This window comes from Juglans regia, chromosome 9 (genome assembly GCF_001411555.2).
Source record: "Juglans regia cultivar Chandler chromosome 9, Walnut 2.0, whole genome shotgun sequence".
Taxonomy (NCBI): domain Eukaryota; kingdom Viridiplantae; phylum Streptophyta; class Magnoliopsida; order Fagales; family Juglandaceae; genus Juglans; species Juglans regia.
Genome location: NC_049909.1, coordinates 12,439,809 through 12,459,208, shown reverse-complemented (window position 1 = coordinate 12,459,208; position 19,400 = coordinate 12,439,809). Strand labels below are relative to the sequence as shown.

Here is a 19,400-nt window from a genome sequence, read left to right as displayed (position 1 = left end):
CAGATGAGAATATTGATGCTGTGGAAATTAAATAATGAATACTCTAATTTTATGAAAAATAAATAACAGTTATAATTATGAAGGTATAAACCTTACGTAATTACTTTAAAAAAATTAAAAAAATATAAAATTTATATAAAAAAAATTAATTTTTTAATAATAAATTTAATTAACTAAATCAAATATCTTATAAGTTAAGTTCTATGACGACAACAGCACGAAAGAGATATTAATTATTCCGTACATGAGCTTGAAAGCACAAGTAGTAGTGCTCACATAAAATGGATTAATAATTTAATATAATACCTCAAAAGATTGGTACCATATGAAATTTGGGGTATTTTAGCTGTCCATGTGGTTGGTGTTTCTGATCCACACCAGTCACTGAGGGGGTACCGTACCAGATATTTTTTCTTGGAAGAGAGGGTTACACGTGTCGCATTTGAAGCAGATTTTTGTTTATATTTTGACCTCAATTAATGTTGCTTATATTTTGCTAGATATTGTTTGATTGTATCATACAATTATTTAGGACTGAAGAATCGAGATTCAGTTTTGGGCTCAAATCGAAACCGATCAATAGGTTTTTTTGGAGATGCCAAACCGACCGATCTTGAGGGGGAAAATTGGCCGGTTCAGTTATCAGCCAGTTCACAATCGATTTATCAATTTGGACCACAATGTTTAGGCTGGTTTGAGCCACTCTGTTTGGGCCATTTTAAAACCCAATTCAACTTCTTTTTAGGCTCAATTTGTTATTCAAGATCATCTATATTTAAACTTTTTTTATAGAATTTTTAAAATTAATTTTATTTATTCAATTTCTTTTTAATTTTAATCATGTCATGTATATATTATTAGTAACTAATAAGTAATAACTACTACATATATACTACTTATATTTTATAGTCTTATTATCTTATATACTAAATTACTAATTACTGGATAAATAAATAAAAAACTCCACTAGATGTTTAATACACATTACAAACAAAACCAAATTGTCTTAAACAAGTAAGCAACAAATAACAATTGTTCTTGAATAAAATCCAGAAAATCTTCATTCTTCAACTGCAGTCTTCTACTCTGCAATCATCAAAAGTTGTGATGTATGATGCTTCTAACTCTATAAGAAAAATACCAAATAATCAATATTAATAAATTAGGATAATGAAAAAAAAAATTAAATTTAATTACAAAAATAAATGAATATGAAAATTGAATGAGAAAAACACATTACCAGATTCTACCACAAAGCTCTCAACATTATCCATAAAGTCTCGAATATCAATTGGCGTTAAGGGATGTCACAACCAATTCTGAGTACAAATAAGTATCTCAACAGTTCTCAGAGCCAAAGAACTCCGAAAAGGATCGAGTACACGACCTCCTGTACCAAATGCTGACTCTGATGCAACCGTGGAAATAGGCATGGCTAACACGTCTCGTGCAATCCTCGCAAGTATATGATAGTTAGGCTCATTCACTTTCCATCAATTTAACAAATCAAAAGATTGGTTGAATGCCTCACAACCATATCATAAATACCAATAAATCTCTGTTTTGATAGCTGTAGATCCAGAGGCAGTCGATGCTAACAACCACTCATAAAAAAGTGCAGACTCATGATTGTCTTCAGCATCATTTGAAAGTTCAGATGCCGGAGGAGAAACATGTTCTCTGCTACTCGAGGAAGAACTGAACGTAGCATTATACTCTGCATGCATGTCTAATATAATTGTCTCACCCTCGACAACAAATCTTCAGCTCAATTCTGATCATAACTTTTTTTCAATTGAAAAGTAAGAAGTCTCAATTTACTACGTGGATCAAGGACAGCCACAATCAACAACAACAAATTCATCTTATCCAATGAACCCCAATACTTATCAAATTTCATTCTCATGCTTATGGTCATGCTCATCAAACAAGTATTCTCACTCTCACACAGTCGAACCAACTCTTTTTAGAGCTTACAAATCTCCAAAAAATTTGTGTTTGCTGTGACATATAAAGAACCAGAAAATCGACAAGTGGCATCATAAAATATTTTCAAAAATTTCACAAAAATCCGCACTGTCTCCCACTCGTCAGCTCTAGGAGACCCAATATTTCCATCCTTAAAATAAGAAAGAAAATTGTAGTACTCACTCTCCATTCGTCTAAAAGCCTTCTCAAATTTCTCAGCAGCTTCCAACATCATGTAAGTTGAATTCCATCGGGTTTGCACATCAAGGCACAACATTTTTTATAATCAATTTTCTCATTTTCTGCACATCTCTTAAACTTGTCTAATCTTGCAGGGGAGGAGCGCACATATCTAACCGCATTTCTAACCATTGTAATGGCATCATCACACTCCTTAAGACCCTCATTCACGACAAGATTTAGAATATGAGCACAACATCTCATGTGCATATATTTTCCCTCCAATATATTCTCCGTAAAAAAATGTCTCAAATATACAATTGCAGTATCATTTGAACTAGCATTATCAATAGTAACAATAAATATCTTATCAATGCCCTAATGAAGGAGGTACGATTCAACATATTTTCTAATGGTATCCCCTCGATGGTTAGAGATTAAACAAAAATTAATGATTTTCTTTTGCAATTTTCAATCACTACCAATGAAATGGACAGTTAGACACATATAATTAAGATTTTGTATCGATGTCCACGTATCGGTAGTTAATGAAATCCTCATTCCCCCATCTTTAAATAACTTTTTAAGTTTGGCTTTTTCATATACAAATAGTTTCATACAATCTCTTGCAACCATCACTCGACATGACACTTTAAATTTAGGTTCAAGCAACCAAACCATCTTCTTAAATCATTGCCCTTCAACAATTCTAAATGGTAATTCATCGATACCATCTCCGCAAGTGTCATCCTGACAGCTTCCTCACTATATTTATGGGTTACAAGATTTCTTAAAAAATTATCACTCTCTCCAAACCCCTTCGAGGATACCTCACCTGTCAATGTTGATTGATATTTATCTAAAGGTCCACGTTTATGAGGATTTTTAGGACATGAAGGTAGATGGTTTTGCATGGTTGAAGTTTCGTTCATCTTTGAGTGGCAAGTGTATATCTTGCCACAATAATTACATTTGGCCTTAGGATCATTTACGAAACAACCCTCAACTTTTGTAAAATGGTCCCAAACAATTGACGGATCATTCCCCTTCCATTTCTTAGGAAGTGGACAATTACTACTATTAGGGGCACTTGAAACCAAGAGTTTTGGTATTTGGGAGTTCGAATCAAGATCAATTGGACTTGACGAATAATCCATCTAACATGTAAAACCAAAAAAGAATAAAAAAGTCAACACAATTGAATTGTCAATTACACAGCAGCTAGTTTGCAACGTGGCAAACATCACAAATTTAAGATTCTAATCTACATTTTAGATCACTCATAAATCTCACAAATTATTTTACTTTCAATAAATTATGAACATTTATTATCAATAAATATCATAAATTATTTATAACACATCATATATTTTACTTTCAATAAACATCACAAATTATTTTACTTTCAATAAACATCACAAATTATTTTACTTTTAACAAAACTGTCAATCAACAAAACTGTCAATAAATTTATAACACAACTGTCATTTGTCAATAAAGTTATAAACATTCATCAAATTATATCTTCAAAATGACAAAAACCACCGATTGTTCATTGTACAATATCTAGAAAACATCTTCAATCTGTGAATGCACACTGCACAGTCACAACATGGTGTTCAATCAACATGATGTTCAATAATTTTTCGTTCATCACCGATTCACTATTTCACCATCCCAAACCAGAAAACACAATCCCTAACCCTAGACCCAAATACCACAAGGCACAATAAAAAAATAAATTTCAAGAAAATCACTAATCACTGTAATCAGACTCATCAATCGACAGTCATCACTAAATTTAACACTATATTTCAAAATTTTCATCCTCATAAATCTCACAAAATCATACCTAAAAAATGTACTGGAGGTTGCGCCGTTTGCTGGAGGAACGTGCCAAGGTGGAGTGGTGGAGGCTACGCTGCTGCTGGGCGTTGGCGAGTGGCTGGAGTCGCTGGACAGCCTGGACTGGTCATTGGAGTGGGCAGCGCTGAGGGGGCTCGAAATCAAAGGAGAAAAGTGTGAGAAGGAGGGGAAAATGGGGAATCTGGGCAGGGGATAATATGCCCTAGTAGTAGGAACAACGTCGTTTGGCTTATGCCAAACGGTGTCGCTCCCTTTATTTATTTATTTATTTTTTCTAAACTTAAGTGAAACGACGTCGTTTAATGAATGAATATATTTTAAAAAAATAAATGTATATGACGTTGGCCGGTTTATCAGTTTTTGGATGGTTCAAACTGGAACCGAACTGGCCGACGCCGGTTTTGATAATTTACCAACAACGACCGACTGGTTCCCTGCCGGTTTCGGCAGGTTCTGAGCTCTGGGGCCAGTCTGATTCAGTCCCAGTCGGTTGGCCGGTTTTTGTACAACCCTACAATTATTTATCCATAATCATTACAACAAAATCATATGCACACTGAATTTCTATTTCACTTTTATCACACTGTCTTAGAATAGAAGATATTCATAATATTCTAGCAACTATAGTAATATGAATTATTCTCTACCATATTCAGGCCTTATTTATATTCAAAATTCACATCAACTCATCTCATTTCATCATTACAATTTTATCAAATTCCCACACAAAATATAATAAACAATTCAACTTTTTCAAATCTCAAAATAATAATAATCTTACAAATAATATTCTAACAATATTTGATTCAATTCATCTAAAACCATCTCAACTCATATTTGAATCCAAACGGGACAATTTATTTTGTAAAGCAATCAATATCAATTAATATAATTTATTGATTGTATTTCCATTATTTCTCTAGTCTCATTGTCCCATAAATAGAGATATATGTTATGTATTCAAACAATTCAATATAACAAATATGTATCCCTAAAAGTGTCTCTCTCCTTCTCCCTTCCCATTCTCTTTTCTATATTTTATTTTATTTTATTTTCTAAACTATGTAATATGAGATTTTCCAATATCCTTAAATCATAACTTATTATTTAAAAAAATCAAGAGTAATACTATATACAATTTTAGAGTATATAAGTCTCGTGTATTTTCATTGAAAAAAAATGAGACCTACCATTAAAAAATTAATTTTTTATATGAGTCTTAAATTTACTCACTTTTCTTAAATGGAGTGGATGAAACTTTTACATTTTATGATTGTACGAGTCATTTTCTTTTCCTTTTTATATATGGCTTTGTCTTTCCTCTTATCTCTTATTTTCCTTTTATTTATTCCATTTTCTTCATTTTTCTTTCTACTTTTGTTTCAAATTTGCTACCTTCAATCCACACTACAACACCAGTGCCAGGCTTCTTCTGGTTGCAACACTAGCTTTGTACTAAACTATCTGATGATTTTTGTTAGATTTACAATCCACATGAGACACGCATGCTCCCACCCACGTTCAATCCACACATGGTTGCAACACGCATGCTCCACACATGGGTGAGAGCATGCGATCTCAGCCACCTTTATGATCCACTCAGATTGCAAATGTGACCTATTAATTTCTCATTTGTGCTTACTCTAACCTCTCTACTAGTTTTGTTGTGAAAATGATTAACAGAAAAATCAAAGCAAACAAACAAGAAACAATTATGATACAAAATTTACGTTGTTCGATAACGTGCTTACGTCTACAGAGCTGTAGAGGATTTTATTATCTTGAAGAATGTCAAAATACACCATGGAACGAAATTACAATGCTCAAAATGGTCATATTGTTCATAATAAGCATATATATATATATATATATAGGGTTGTACGACGAAAATCATAATTTCACGATTTCTGAGTTATTCGCTCGAGTGAGGTGTTGAGCAACACTTACCTCTATCAACTTTCTATCTAATGTTTGCTTAAGCAATCTGTCGAGCGACCTATTGCACGAACTCTCTGCCTGGCAATTCTCAAGTCACAAGCAATGCCAAAAGACTTTCTCAAGGGCGTTGCCCATCGGACCCCCACAAGTCGCTTCGGCTTGGGCCACCTACTCTATGGCATAAGTCTTATTGAAAATCCGCCAAAAAACCGTAATGAATTATTATTGGGTCAAATCATCAAATTTGGTCATCACAAGAATAAACTAGGCTCCACAAACCCAACAAGATCCCCATTTTATTTTTGAGAGCATACCAAATTCACCATGCCCTACATCACAACCGTCACATACCACTGAAGAAAGCGATTTGACCTCCGACAATCACCTAATCAATCAAGGAAGATTTTTCCAATATTGAATGACATATTCGATGAGTTTAACTTCAAATAGGATGCGGTGTTAGGTGGGGTTTACACCCTCCAATGAATCGATGACACGTCATCAATTTAAAAAATTTAGAATGCAACTGATATCATCTAATCCAGTCTATTCTGCTTCTACAATTCATGCTGCTCTCTTTTAGTCCGATATGTTTGTTTTTTTCTTTCATTATTTTTTTTTTATATTTTGCTTGTATTTTTTGGTTGGGATATAATCATTTGGTCAAAATGTCCTTAATCTCTGAACACTACAAATCCTTCAACCATTATGTGTCAGACTGCAAGCCTTGACAGAAGTACCATTAGAATAGAGCTGTTGTTTGAAGTTATGGGTTAGCAAAATTCATTGTTTAACCTGTTGGCGTTTTAGAAATGTCAATTCTTCGGTTTCTAAGATTTTTTTAGTTTTTATTAATTTCAGGCCCTTTGGTTTTGAAGATGTACATGATCACTTGAGAGAGAGAGAGAGAGAGAGAGAGAGTAGACGTTTGAGTTCTCAACACTTCTCACTACCCAAACGAGTGATCGACAAGCTGAGGACTGGATTAGATGAAGCCGGTTGCATTCTAAGCTTCCTAAATTGGTAACGTGTCTTCCTATTATAAATAATTTTATTTATCATACTCACATACCATATATCTATTATGAATAATTCTACTCAGGGGCGGAACTAGAGTTTGGTGCGTAGGGGGCGATTAGTAAAGTGTGTCGTATGTAGGGATGAACAGTAACCGACATTTGAGGAAATAAAGTGTCACCAACATTTAACATTAACCATATAAGGTCATTATCTAGGGATAAACTAAATTATTAAAACCACTCATCTAAACCTCTCACTTGAGCTCCATCAGACTCAAGTAAACAATAAAAATTAAGATAGAAATAACCATGTAAGATTTTTTTAAGCAAATGATGAAAATTAAGTAAACAAAGACAAACTTTTTTGTTGAATCTAAGATTGAATGTTATAAAGTCTATAATATAGATAGAAATAGCTATGTGATTTGTTGCATTCATTCCTAATTGTTAACTTGATGGTAGTATATATGTACTTACTAACAAAACTAATCAAAACAAGCTAGTTAGTGGAAGACTTGAAAGGAAAAGTGTAAATAAATAAGAAAAGTGAGGTTGTAAATTTACCAAATAGCTTATAAAAGAGGCCAAGATATTTTCTTGTCTCTTATGAGATGTAAAAAAAAATGAGAATGTGAGATTTTATTAATAACAAAAAATAGGTATAAGTATGAAAAAATTATTAAAAAACTAAAAGAAACCTAGACAACTAAGTACTAAATGAGATTTTTGAAAATGTTTTGGGGGGTAAATTGTCTTTATATTAAGATATCTTTAAAAAAAACTATATACTAAAGCATGTTTTTAAAACTTTTTGGGGTGCGATTGCTCCTACAACTATCAACGTAAGTCTGCATTTGATTCTATTTATCATTCTTATATACTACACACCATATATGTAGGTGTGGCACTCCTGTATTTTACTTTGTACATGCAGCTCTTAGAGCACTCACAATAGATCATTTATCTTATCCTTTTAAAATACATCACCAAAACCTACCTTTTCTATTTTACATGTTGACTTTTACAATATACCATACATTAGTTTATCTATTCTTTCTTCATATCATTTAAATATTATATTTTTTAATATTTTTTATTCATTTCAAATATTTTCTCTAAATATCAATAATGTTCTCATGTCTTTTGATATTTGCAATATCTCTCCATATACAATGTAATATAATTATGTTCTATTTTAAATTAATCCAAATTTATAAGCTTAACCAAAATATAAATTAATTCAAAAAATAAAAATAAGTGATTATATAATTCTCAAAGTATATTATGAGAATATCCATTCTCGATAATTGTAAAAAAATATTCTTAAGATATTTTTCGGTATATTTCGCGAATATTCATTTTCGATAATTGTGAAAGAATATTCATAAGATATTTTTTGAAATATTCCGTGAATATTCATTTTCGATAATTGTGAAATAATTGTGAAAGAATATTCCTAAGATATTCTTCAGAATATTCCGTGAATATTCATTTTCGATAGTTGTGAAAGAATATTCTTAATATATTCTCTAGTATATACTAAGAATATTCATTTGGTTTTCTCTAAATTTCAACTATAAATAACACAATTTCTTCATAAAGTTTTACCAACATCTTCATTTCCATTTCTTTACAAAATTCTTCTTGTTCTTCTTTCTATATAGTTCTTATGGATTCCGTCTTTGAGGTATTTGACTCTTCGTTATCTGACGAGGAGTTTGAATTAAATTTAGCTCTTGCTATGGAAGCAGAACGTTTGGGTAATGAAAGAGGTTCGACATCTCGTCGTAATTCTATTCCGCGCCGTATATTCATTCGAAGAAATTCCCTTGAAGGCCACCAACGTCTTTTCCAAGATTATTTTGCTGAATCACCCATATATTCTCCGAATCTATTCCGTAGGAGGTTTCGAATGCAATGTCATCTTTTCTTGTATATTCAAACTGAAGTTGAAGCATACGATCCATACTTTGTCCAAAAAAGAGATGCTGCTAAAAGACTTGGGCATTCCTCCATTCAAAAAATAACTGTTGCGATGAGAATATTAGCTTATGGAGTATATGGTGATTTTGTGGACGAATACTTAAGGATTGCAGAAAATACAACAACTGAGTGTTTGAAGAAATTTGTTAAGGTTGTCATTAGCATATTCTCCAACGATACTTAAGATCACCAAATGACAACGATATTGCTAGATTGCTCGCAGTTGGAGAAAGTCGTGGGTTTCCTGGGATGTTAGGAAATATTGATTGCATGCATTGGAAATGAAAAAATTGTCCAAGTGCATGTGAATGAATGTATTGTGGTCACATTCATGAACCAACGATAATTTTAGAAGCCATAGCGTCATACGACCTCTGGATATGGTATGCATTTTTTGGATTACCAGGCTCTCATAATGATATTAATGTCCTAGAACACTCTTCTGTTTTAAGAGAGCTCGCTAAAGGACGTGCTCCGAAGGTCAACTACTCATTAAATGGAAATGACTACTCAATGAGATATTATCTTGCTGATGGTATATATCATTCACGGTTGACGTTTGTCAAAATAATTCATGCTCCACATGGCCATAAAAAAAAAAACATTTTGCTACAGCTCAAGAATCAGCAAGAAAAGATATCGAACGGGCTTTTGGAGTGCGTCAAGCTCGATTTGCAATTGTACGTGGACCTGCACGATTTTATGATCGACAAACGCTAAAGGAGATTATGATGGCATGCATAATCTTGCATAATATAATCGTAGAAAATGAGCGGCATACTTATCTTCGAGTAGAAGACTTTGTTTATGAACAAAGCAATGAAATATCCCAAGAGCCAGTGTCACATGAGCATACAAATGAATTTGTAAACTTCATTCAACGTCATCATCACATTCGAGATCGAGGACTTCATTCTCAACTCCAATCGGATCTTATCGAACATTTATAGGAAATATATAGTCAATCTTAAGTACTTGTATTTTATATTTCACTATGTTTAGCCTAATATTATATTTTTGTTTTGTACAAGATGTAATCTTAATTTCTTTAATTTCACCATGTTAAGCCTAATATAAATGTCTTGTTTTGAAATTTTTGTTTGAAAGAAACTCGATCTATCCTCTTCTTCATATGACTGGGTAATTGCTATGAACTTGTAGGTTATAATGCATCTAAGCCAGACCTCTCATAGTAAAGTACATTTGAAATTAAACTAATCATGTCTTGCTGCCATTGGTTTTATCCAAAATTTTTCTAGTTTTTTAATGGTAGGTATCTCCATGAGTAGTCTATATAGAAAATGTTTCTAATTTTAGAACAAGGCATGCTTTTTCGGGATTGAAAGCAACATGTACATAAACACTAATGTGCCTCTAGGCCATCATGAAATGGAGTATTTATTTTCTACGTTTCTTGTTGCAATCTTGACGCTAGTTATACCTAACACATTGTTACAGGAACAAGTAAACATTATGTGCAGCTAAGACAACAAGTTTGTAGTGCAACCTGAAATGGCAGTCATAATACTCTACAATTAGAACATCTGACAAACATTAATCTTAGTGGGACATCTAATAAACATTAATCCAGCCCCCACCTGAATAAATATATATATATATATATAAATATATATATTTGTAAATTAATCTTCCTAAATCTGAAGAGAAATAGAATGAAAAGTAAAATATTTTAAGATAGCCTATAAAAGAAAGCACCTCGTCTATTTCAAATATCTGGTGCTATCTAATAAACAATGACCATTCTAAAAGAAATCATAGTGATTAAAGCAAACTCTATAATAAAGTGTGCCACCATCAATACTCATTCATGCTCATTCATATAATAAACTCTATAGCAAATATATTCATTCACATAATACTAATTCAAGTTTGTTCATTCACATAATACTTAGAACCATTCACAACAACACTTTAGTGTGCCACCATCATAATTCCCCTAACAAATAACACATTAGACTAATAAGATAGTTTAGTGTGCAAATTGTGTTGTGTTCTATACAAAATAAAATCTGGACTATCCATTGGTTGCATTGTGACTTCAAGTTTGTGCATAGTTCTATACAAAAAGCTATCAAATTAGAACTTCCAAATGTGGCTAAATTTGTGGCTTGAGGTTTGTGCAATGTTCTATACAAAAAACTAACAAATGAGCATTTCCAAAAGTGGCTGCATTGTTCCCTTTCAAAAAACCCAAAACAACAGCCCATACACCACCCAGTCATGGCTTTCTAGACCTTTGCTTCTCAAGTATTTTCAATTGGAGGCTACAGAAATACTCTTGCTGCATTGGAGGTAAAGTTGAGGTGTCCATCCTCATAAGTTCATTATCTTCTCTCCGTTGATCCAAATCAAGCCTCTATTTTGTAAGGCAGATAAGCTCTTTCCTATCTTCTCCCTTCTCAGCATTTGCTCTCTTCTTCTCATCTCTCATTTCAGTCACCAAATCAGCAAGATTGGAAGATGAATTATCTTGCCTCTTTCGCTTCTTCTCAACCTTCTTTCCAATGGGTCTCTCTAGATTCACATCTATAGATGGAGATATGGTGTCTTCATCTAGGAATGTAAACTCTGGCACATGACCATCTGGGGTTACTGATCTTCTCTTAGTTTTCACACTGCTACCATCAGCCACAGTTTGTTTCCATTTTGGATGATGCCTTAGAATGGTCCAACAATGAAGGAAGTTGAATGTTGCGAACTGGTTACTTCGATAGAGCTCATTTGCTTGCTCAATCTAAAAAATCAGTAAATGAGATGTGAAATATATCTAATACAATGTTCTATAAATGATGAAATAAAATGATATTATTTGTGCACCTTAGCTTGCTCAGTAACCCCACTTGGAGACTTTCCTTCAATTTGAGCTAAGGCTCCACAAAACTTATTTGTAGCATGTTGAATGGTAGACCATCTATTTGTGAGAGAGCTGGAACTATGTTCACAACATGTGAGTTTTTTGTTTTTCTCATAATATTCATGAACTCTAGCCCAAAATGAATGTTTGGATTGATCAACCCTATTGATTGGGTCCAAACTAGTATTAAGCCAAGCTGACACTAGTAAGTTGTTATCTTCTGGACTAAAGTTTCCTTATCTAGATTTAGTTTTTCTAGCAGTCTCTTTTTTTGGGTTGGGTGGAGTAACTTGGGATTTTAGTCATTTAAAGATGTGAGGAGGTAGTCATTATAGTTTTCTTCCCCCTCCTGTAAGAGAGTAGTGAATGAATGAATTCCATGGAGTTGTGAATCCATCATTCAAAGGTAAAAAAAAAAAAAAAGAAAAAAAAAGAAAAAGAAAAAGAGATAATGGAACTCAATCAAACTCAATATTCATGTTTGTGAAATTCTAAATTTTGACAAGTACCACTTGTTTTGATAAAAACTCAAACAAATTTCAAAATAGATGAACATGCTAAACTAAAACGAAATATTCAACTCGATCTATCTTTGATTTCCTCTATCTATATATATATATATATATATATGTATATCAATATGTATCTATGTGTATGTATGTATTTATGTATGTATGTATGTATGTATGTATGTATATATTTATATGTATGTATCTATATACATATGCTGCTAGTAGTAATACATATAGATATATTCATACATATAAATATATATATACATATATACACATATATATACACATATATATAGCAACAAGTATGTATAACAAAGGTTGCCAGTAGTAATTGCAAAATGTACATAATTTCCTTCCCAAAGCATTAAATTTCAACCTCAAAATGATTGAAGTAATGATAAACTCAGTAGATGTAGAAATATTGTACAAAGGCCCCATGACCCTAAACACTTGAGTATATTCTGCACACCAAATGTAAGTTTAAAAGTTCAAACCATGAAATTTTATACATCAAAAGCTGCTATTCATAAGAGTACATTTTCAAAGATAATTGGCCTGTTGAATATAACAAACACAAATCCACAAAACGTTGCTTAGGATTTCCAAATTGGCTTATATGCCCTCTGTCTGCTAAGGTACAACTCTGTATTGAACTTATAAAAAAAGGTAGCACTCGTATTGATATTTCTTTGCAATCAACAAGTCTTTGCCTGCATCCTTCAAGCCCAATTAAGTGAAAAGATGAAAATTGTTAAGAGAGATGTAAACTGCATGAAATCGTTCATTCAGTATGCCTCAGTTTCCAGGTTACAGAAATTGTTTTTACCTCAAAAGTCAAAATGATTGAAGTAATAATGTATAGAGGCCCCATGATCCTAAAAGAAATATCCTACGAATCAGATGGGGTTGGGAGGATCTGTAGAAAATTTGTACCAGAGCTAGCCACTTTTTGAGGGCCACACAAACATGATCACAGAAATTCTACAGGGAGTGAATGCTTTGTTTGATTGCATGCCTCTCATCTTGTGAGTGCAGTGGATATACCTAAATGAAGGTGGACTTGGGGAACAAAAGCAATTAAAGTGATCATCTTTTTATTCATAAAGAAATCATTGTAAATGTTTATATTTTTCTTAAAAGTTGCTTGACACCTTATATGAAATCTGAACTTGGAATAAATTTACTACAAAAAAAAAAAATATATATATATATATATATATAGTAGAAAAAATCAGAAAGTAATTCAACAACATTCATGCATGACACTTAATATATCAGAGATATATTATAAAACAACCTTTTCAAAACCACATCAACTGACATATTTATTTTTGATTTAATATTTTATATCTTTTTAGATTATTTGATTTTGTCTAATCCAATCGTGCAAATCAGTAACAGCTGTTTAGAACATTAAGGAAATGGGATCTTTTTTTATACATAACTTTTATGGATTTTCTTGTAGGGGAGTCAAAGCTAGTTGTTCTTTTTCATTTCTTAAGGATGGAATGGGCTATGAGATAGCAGAACATAAATCAAATGTTGAGGAAATAATTAATGATACTAATAGTAAGGGAAAGAAACAATTTTTTTTGCATCTGAAAAAGTTTTTTCATGGTATTCGTTTTACATTTCAACATTTTTTGAAAAGTCTTGAAACAAAGCATAAAAAATGAGAGATTGTTTGCGTAAGTGGTAATGTGAGTTTCTTGGAGATTTTCTATTGTTGAGTTGCAAGAAAGCACAAATCGTTGAGAGAACAGACTGATAAAAAAAAATCAATATACAAAAACTTAATGAAACCATCAAATAATTAAGAGAACAAACTTGTATACAAAAACTCTTCATATGCTGTAAAATCCCACAATCATGTACCCATGCAAACTCATAGACCCATATTCTGAGAAATTTGGGCTTTCCTGCATTTTAGAGAGAGTGAGAGACACAGAGAGAGAGATTCCAAGAAAGCAAACATATTTCACCCTTATATTCTGTGAATCGGTATAAGCATGTACCCATGCAAACTCCTACACCCATATTCTAAGAAGAAAAAATTTAAGCTTTCATACATTTTGGAGACAGTGAGAGACATAGAGAGAGATTCCAATGTTTACCTCAACAATGAAAGTAGAGCTTGAAACTGGATAATTGGAGATGGAAGCAGTGAGCATAGTCGAGGAAGAAGGCTGTACTTCTATCATTGGTGCCAAGCAATGGAGAAAGCGTGGGAACGTGAGAGAGAGGGCTTGAAATGAGAATAAAAGAAATATGAAAGAATGAGAAAAATCGAGGACAGAAGAAAAAGAAATTAATTAAAAAAGTTTATAATAATGAACAGGATTATGTAGATATAGCGAGAGCACTGTATCAAAATATAAAATATTTGTAAAATACAAGATCTGATCGAGTCTTATTTTAAGACCATTTCTTTATATTTTGAAGAAAAGTCTATTTCATAGTAGCCATTGTGAGTGCTCTTATCAAGTTACATACGTGGCTTGGCAGTTTTGATTTATTTATTTTTTCTGGTTTCCAATATTCCAGCTTGAGATTTGCTACATGGAAACCACTGTAGCAGTGCACTCATTGCACACGCTACGTGGTTTTTTTTTTATAACAAAAACTTGTGTTTTAATTCAATTTGAAAGTTGGTTTCATCCCCATTCGAATTTCGAATTCATCCCGCAAAACACCTCCTCCCTCGACAGCAATCCGCGTAAGCTTAATCTACCCAGCACCTCCCGGCGACGACGTCTCTCTCGTCAACGCCACCGAGCGGTGCTCCTCCATCTGCCCAACACCGCCACTTCCCGCGAGCTTGTTGAACGGAGCAAACCAGAAACCAGATTTGAATCCTGCGAAACCCACCCTCCTTCCTCGTCACGAACCCGCGTCGGCTTTCTCTTCCCAATGCCACCTCGCGACGGCATCTCTCTGTTCAACACCACCTCACGACGCTCCTACGTCTCCCCAGCACCGCCACTCCCCTCAAACTTGTGATTGAACAAACCAAACCAACAACAAGTTCCAACAACTCTGTTTCGCCAAATGGTTTGCTCAGCTTTGTAGGTAAATATTGTACTATTTTCCCTTCCATACTATTATGTTCTTCATGTATACATTGAGATGTGATTTTTGTATTTTCGAATATGGGTATTGTAGCTTAGGGCAAGGAGAAAAACATTGTTCTTTCCAGAAAAACAGGGTTTGTAAACTATTGTATTTTTGTTAATAGAACCTGGGTTTTGAACCTCCTGATTGGAACTTGTTTGTTTTAGTAGGGATGTGTAAATAAATATGTGTTTTTTTTTAATAGAATTGTAGTTTTGATGCTCAACTACCTGATTAGGGACCTGCAGATGATTTCATTTAGCAACCATGAGTACGTGCTAGTTAACTTGCAAATAAGTTCCTATAAGTACGTTATAAAATTAAAATTGAGGTGGCTTATGTGGAATATCATATATTTTTCACAATTAGAATTTGTAGAATGTAATACAGTTTTTTCTAATGTAATCTTTTGTAATTCTTTTTGTGTACCTATAAATAAAAACTTTTTTGTGAATTACACATTTCAATTTCTTTCTTCTCTACAGGGGAATGACTTTTAGGTATTTTTTTTATTATTTGAATTGGTTAATGAGTGCTGTTTGATTTACCACTGTATAGTATGATAGCTTAGATCATCGTTATAGTTTGCTAAATACCAAATGATCATTGTTATGGTTTACTAAGCTGTGTTTCAAAAAATGAAACCCAACGCAATGAATTAAGTTTTATTATAACTATAAAAATCTGTTGTGTTGCCTTTTATTGCTTTTGAAAGCCATTAACAATTGTAGTCATGGTTGTAAATAGATATTTTTTATGGTAATTTTTTGTCTTTTTAAGTGTGCATACGTAAATATGGTGATGAGAAGAAACATTTTTTGAAGCTCTTGGAGAGGATTTGGTTTGCACTGTTTTGGTGAAGCTCTTGGGTTGCATTCTCTAAAAATGTTATTTTTGTCTTGCCCTGTGATGAAACATTGATGCTAGAGGATTAATCACCGGATTTCAATTTTTACAGGTGATTGGAATTTCTTTTATGAGTTTAAACTTTTATACGCGGCAAGAGAAAAAATGCAAAGAATTTGTGCAAGCTTTTGTTAATATTTTTTTTTCTTTCTCATTTAAACCTTCACCGTTCAATTATATTTACGTTGGCTTCAGTTGAATGTGTCTTTTATTGAATCTTTGTTACTGAATTGTCCACTGCTGGAGAGTTTGAGCTTGACGAAATGTTGGAGTGTAGGTTGCTCAGACACGGAAGGTGTTGCAGTGTAAAAACTAGAAGGTGATATACTGAGTTGTAAGGAGCAATTTATTACATCTTCAGCATATGAATTGATAGATCTTAGGTTTCAGCATATTACTTCCTAAAATGCATATGCTTTGGCTTTGAACCACAGAGGTGCCTTGTTTAAACCACCAGTGCAATCTTTTGACAAAGGAGGCATGACTTTGAATGTGATTGCACCAGGAAGTATTGTTTTGATATGGTTCTCTGCACCAGGAAGTTGATGAAGCTGTCGGTAATCTTCTTCATAAACTCCTAGAACAACTTCAGGTATATATGATATGATCAACTTCATTGATCTAAGCATGATATGATGTACTCTTTTGGTTAAAGGTTAAACCCTAGGATCAGTTCTACTTGTGTGTGTTTCTTTCTAGGCATCACGAGTTTTAATAAAAAAAGTTATCAGGATTTTGATTTTATGAGCAATGTGAAGACCATTTATGCTGCATCCTAAGTCTGTTTTGACCATTCATGTTCAGTATTTTAGGTTATTCCCCTTGGAGATGAACCATTGCATATGAGTATTTGATTTAAGTATCATTTGTCCTTAAACTCAGTATACTCATGGGTGTATAGATAGGAGTTCTTTGATTTACAGATTGTTTTATTGGTTTTAAGTGTCATTTGAGCAGGTCTCCAATGGGTGTATTTCTGCCATTTTTCAGATCTAGTTTCAACCCAGTATTTTGAGTGGCACTTCTTTCGGATGGAGGATTTTGACAAGATTGGAAGCAAAGACAAGACCACGATGCACTTCTTTTGGATGGAGGATTTTGCCATTTTCATTTGCTATATATTAATTCTTGTATAACATGCATTGATTTCTGTATATATTATATGAGGCAAGATTACAATTTTCATTTGATGTAAGTTTATTACAGTGTTATTACACAAATTTTTGAAAAGCGTTATTACATTTGTTGTAAGTTCATTTGCTGTAAATTTATTACAATATTATTACATTTGCCTTTAGCTCATTTGATGTGCTCATTTGCTGTATCATTTACAGTATCATTACATTTGCAGGTCTAATTTTGGTTTTCTGAAAATTTCTGCTGGACTCACATTGAGTATTGGTTAAGCAAATTGCATAGTACTGTATTTTCTTTGAAAGGTTTTTCAACTTCTGGTGAAAAGTTCATATATTTTTCAACACCTTTTCCCAGCTAACTAATTTCCCCTGAAGCTAGAATGAATTTTTGTGTTATGGGATCATTATCCTTTGAGCAACTAAAGTGCCTCTGTTTTTATGGTTTTTTTAAAGTAATTTTCAATTGTACATTAGTCATTAGTGCTTTTGTTATAGCTGGTATTGAATAGAGAGAGCTTGTTTGGAAAGCACTGACATATTATTGAGGAAGCTTGGGTTTTGGACTTGTTTGTGGAATTATGAAAAATGCATCGACCTGCCAAAACGTCTAATTTTCATTTTTTTGGGGTCAATTTATAGCTTGATGAGCATGTACTGTAATAATAATATATCGTTATGAGGACTCTTAAAATAGCAAAAAAGTCGAGATCAAACAATGTGCACAAGTTATTTTCAACTTTTCATTACAAAGGTTAATTTGATGAACATACAGATTCCCCTTCTGTACATCATAACCAAAATATAGTTGGAGTACCCATTTTGTATATCATAACCAAAACATAGTGGGAGTACCATTACAATTGATCCATTCAAAAATGATATACTCCATACAACATGTTATTTATATACAGTTTATCCGAACCAAGCCAAAACGTTTACAAATGTAACAACCTAGTACAAACATAATAATTTTTTATTTTCCTTTTGAAGAGTTGTCTCTCTCTCTCTCTCTCTCTCTCATACTTTATCTTCCCTTTTACGAACTTTATGCTCGTGCAACAAACTTGATTCTCTCTTGTATGAATGTTCTCCTCTAGTAAATGAAGTATATCCCGCCCAAACAAAAAATTCACATCTCCTCGCTTCTCCCTGCACACAATATACAGTGCAAAATCAAACTCAAAAGGCCGCACGCAAGTTCAGATTTTTAATACTAAAACAGAGTCCTTTCATTTCAGATTTGTAAAAGACTAGCTAATTACAAGTACTAGACTGCTAAATTACAAAGTCTAAATCCATCAAACAAGTTGTGTCAAATATAATTAGTACATCACTAAATCTGTACTGGCAACTAGAAAAATACAAGGCATTTTAAAGCAATCCAGCAAGTTATCATCCTTAATTCTAAACCCCAGTACTGACTAGCAGCTAAGAAATTACAAAGTATTTTAAAGCTTAAAATTCATCAAGATCCAAGTTTCCACTACAGGGTAGAGTAATCAGCACTTCTTTCGGATGGAGCATCTCCAAGCATGGAAGTTTAAAAAATATACAAACCATTCTACCCCTCACAAGTTCAAAAAACATTTTTCTCAATGGTTGTGTTTGTAGTAGTCAAAGCTCAAGAATTCTGCCATGTCATTATCGAAGGAGGTTATGTACATGTGGTACTTGCTGATCTTTCTAAGCAAGATCTTTTTACAAACTGGGTGTGCATCATAACTTTGGCAAAATGGGTCGCTCCTCCTAATCACATTACGTCAAAGTTATTCATTTTTTTTTTTTATTCTTTGGATTTCAAATCTTTAGTATTTTTTTTCTTTATAATTTTTCAACAAATATCCTCCATCATATGTTCATTTTACTTAACAGAAGTATGAAATGGAAAGTCACTACTCCTTAG

General features: G+C 32.9%; 2 protein-coding genes across 2 annotated transcripts; one reads left to right on the top strand and one right to left on the bottom strand.

The window, feature by feature from the left end:
* The first annotated feature begins 8,640 nt into the window (after positions 1 to 8,640).
* Positions 8,641 to 9,138, top strand: LOC109015129. The gene has a single exon (XM_018997612.1). The coding sequence runs from the start codon at positions 8,641 to 8,643 to the stop codon at positions 9,136 to 9,138; it is 498 nt and encodes a 165-aa protein (XP_018853157.1).
* A 1,684-nt stretch (positions 9,139 to 10,822) lies between these two features.
* On the bottom strand, positions 10,823 to 15,274 carry LOC118349425 (glutathione S-transferase T3-like). The gene is made up of 3 exons (XM_035693844.1): positions 15,181 to 15,274; positions 11,793 to 12,025; positions 10,823 to 11,709 (listed from the first exon to the last, which is right to left on the bottom strand). Exons 1-3 carry the CDS (start codon positions 15,272 to 15,274, stop codon positions 11,332 to 11,334), a joined length of 705 nt encoding a protein of 234 aa, XP_035549737.1. The 3' UTR covers positions 10,823 to 11,331.
* Positions 15,275 to 19,400: the final 4,126 nt, after the last annotated feature.

What these genes read in the sequence shown, in the direction of transcription:
- LOC109015129 (XM_018997612.1), top strand. Translation starts at nt 8,641, where the DNA reads ATGGATTCCGTCTTTGAGGTATTTGACTCTTCGTTATCTGACGAGGAG.
- LOC118349425 (XM_035693844.1), bottom strand. Translation starts at nt 15,274, where the DNA reads ATGCCGTCGCGAGGTGGCATTGGGAAGAGAAAGCCGACGCGGGTTCGT. An exon ending in GGATTCAAATCTGGTTTCTG is followed by an intron (nt 12,026 to 15,180) that starts GTTTGCTCCGTT and finishes TACTAGTGTCAG; the next exon opens with CTTGGCTTAATACTAGTTTG. An exon ending in GGGTTACTGAGCAAGCTAAG is followed by an intron (nt 11,710 to 11,792) that starts GTGCACAAATAA and finishes CTGATTTTTTAG; the next exon opens with ATTGAGCAAGCAAATGAGCT.